General features: G+C 34.3%; 1 protein-coding gene across 1 annotated transcript in view; it reads right to left on the bottom strand.

Moving 5' to 3' along the window:
- The window catches only part of LOC125834295 (adenylate isopentenyltransferase 5, chloroplastic-like), a 28,724-nt gene extending 27,196 nt beyond the window's left edge, over positions 1-1,528 (bottom strand). The window contains exons 1-2 of the mRNA XM_049513455.1: positions 1,305-1,528; positions 1,173-1,213 (exon numbers count right to left, since the gene is read on the bottom strand). Coding sequence (XP_049369412.1) covers positions 1,173-1,213; positions 1,305-1,528 — 265 coding nt within the window. The remainder of the gene's footprint in view (positions 1-1,172; positions 1,214-1,304) is intronic.
- Between the last annotated feature and the right edge of the window lie 505 nt (positions 1,529-2,033).

The following is a 2,033-nucleotide window of genomic DNA, read 5'->3' as shown; positions in this document are numbered from 1 at the left end:
ACCATTTTGAGGGACGTATCGCGCGCCGCGATGGATACTATGTTTCGAGGGACGTGTCGCGCGCCGTGACGGATACTATATTTCAAGAGATGTATCGTGTGCCGCGATGGTTACTATTATCGAGGGTCGTATCGCGCCCCGCGATAGATGCATGGACAAATATGTCCCCCAAAGGTCCCGGACTAAGAGACAGCGGGTGTGTATCATTAGGTCAGACATGCATCACTATACTTGACATTGCATTACACTTCTTTATGATTGGTGTACTTGATCTTGTGTGTTGCTGATCTTGTGAGTGCTTTCCGTGGAACTTATGACTGATGAATATTGAACTTGTTGTTTAAGATATGCAATTGTTAGAGTGTTGTTGTTGAGGATATGAAATTGTTGTTACTGTTGAGGATATGAAATTGTTAGAGTGTTGTGTTGAGCTATGTGCTTTGTAAACTGTGAATTGTTATGTTGGCCTGGTTTTAAGCAGGCTGTAGTTGTTCAGGTTGTAATTGATGACTATTGAGCTTGTTGTTGAGAATATATGATTGTTAGAATATAGTTGTTGAGATATGTGCTTGTAAATTCTGAACTGTTAGGTTGGGTTGGTTGTATACAGATTGTAGTTGTGAAGGTTCAGTTGGAGTGTAAGGAATACTCGTATTCTATCCCCTTAGCTCGTGTTTAGAGGTTTAGTTGCTGAGTACCGTGTGGTTTGATACTCAAACCTTGCTTCTACAAATTTTTGTAGGTTACGAGCCTGGATTTTTGTGGTACTTGTCATGCTCTTCTTTTCCAAGGCTTCTTGTGGAGATTTGTGAGGTAGATGCTTGTCATTTCAGTGGACCTTCTTACTCTTATTTATGATCTTGTTCTATTTTAGAAACAATGTCTATTTAGACTTGTGTTTTCTTTAGAATCAATTGTAATATTTTAGAGGCTTGTACACGTGACAACCAGATTTTGGGGGTATTTTTGAGTTGATTATAAAATTTCCGCATTTTATTGTAATGATTGAGTTTTAGGCTGACTTGTCTTGGTGGGATAAGACGAGTGCCATCACATCCATTTTTGGGTCGTAACATCCACAAGTTTTTCAATAAACGAATTTGACCCTCCAACAATAATTGGAACACATTGAGTCTTCAAAAATTTTTCTATGTAGTCAATGGACTTCAGACAGAAATCTTCGGCCGTGAAGTTGGAATCTGGCTCAATTTCACCAAAAAAATTGTGAAACAAAATAATTGTCAATTAATATTCACATTAAAATAAAGGAATCACAAAAAAAAAAATATTTTTTTCAAATATGTATACCTAGCAAATAGTGTCGTACACCTTGTTTCTCAGCGCGTGTGATCTTGTTGGTCACGATTTCAAGTCCCTTATACACTTGCATTTTGTCTGAGTTGATTATTTCTCCTCGAAAATGGGTGGCAAGGTCAACAGAGAGACAAGATTTTCCCGTTCCTATTGCTCCCATTATGAACACTACTTTCTTCTTGTTGAACTTGTTGTTGATGATGAAAGTATTCATTTTAGCTACACATAAAATAAAATTATAATAATAACTAGTTTAAAATAGTAAATAATCTCATGAAAACCACTCATGCATACACTCATACATTAATTTTTTTTATAAATATAAGGTTAATAAGTAGATCCCTTGCTTGAGATGTAATAAACTATGTTAATATATTTTCTTGATGGTGGTTATGAAAGAGATTGCATTTAGCATTTATAGTAAAATGTATTTGTGGACATATTAAATATCATACCATATTTAGAAATACTGATATCTTTTAGGATAAGATCAATGACCTTTGAAAAATGCATAGATATGTCAACTTGAATTTTGGTAATGACAAGTAAATAATTTTAGGATAAACTTAACAAATTTACATTGTTTGGAGATCGCATATTACTGGGCAATTATAGTAAAAATGTGATTATGAACTTATGAATTGGTAAATACCAATTTTTTTTAAAAAAATCATATCTTTTAGTATATGAATAATTCTTGTAAATAACCTACAGATACG

The sequence above is a fragment of the Solanum verrucosum genome, unplaced genomic scaffold (assembly GCF_900185275.1).
Source record: "Solanum verrucosum unplaced genomic scaffold, falcon-dt-bn FXZP01000026.1, whole genome shotgun sequence".
Classification (NCBI taxonomy): Eukaryota; Viridiplantae; Streptophyta; class Magnoliopsida; order Solanales; family Solanaceae; genus Solanum; species Solanum verrucosum.
The sequence above is the reverse complement of the archived record's forward strand: the minus strand, read 5'-3'. Positions and strand labels throughout refer to the sequence as shown.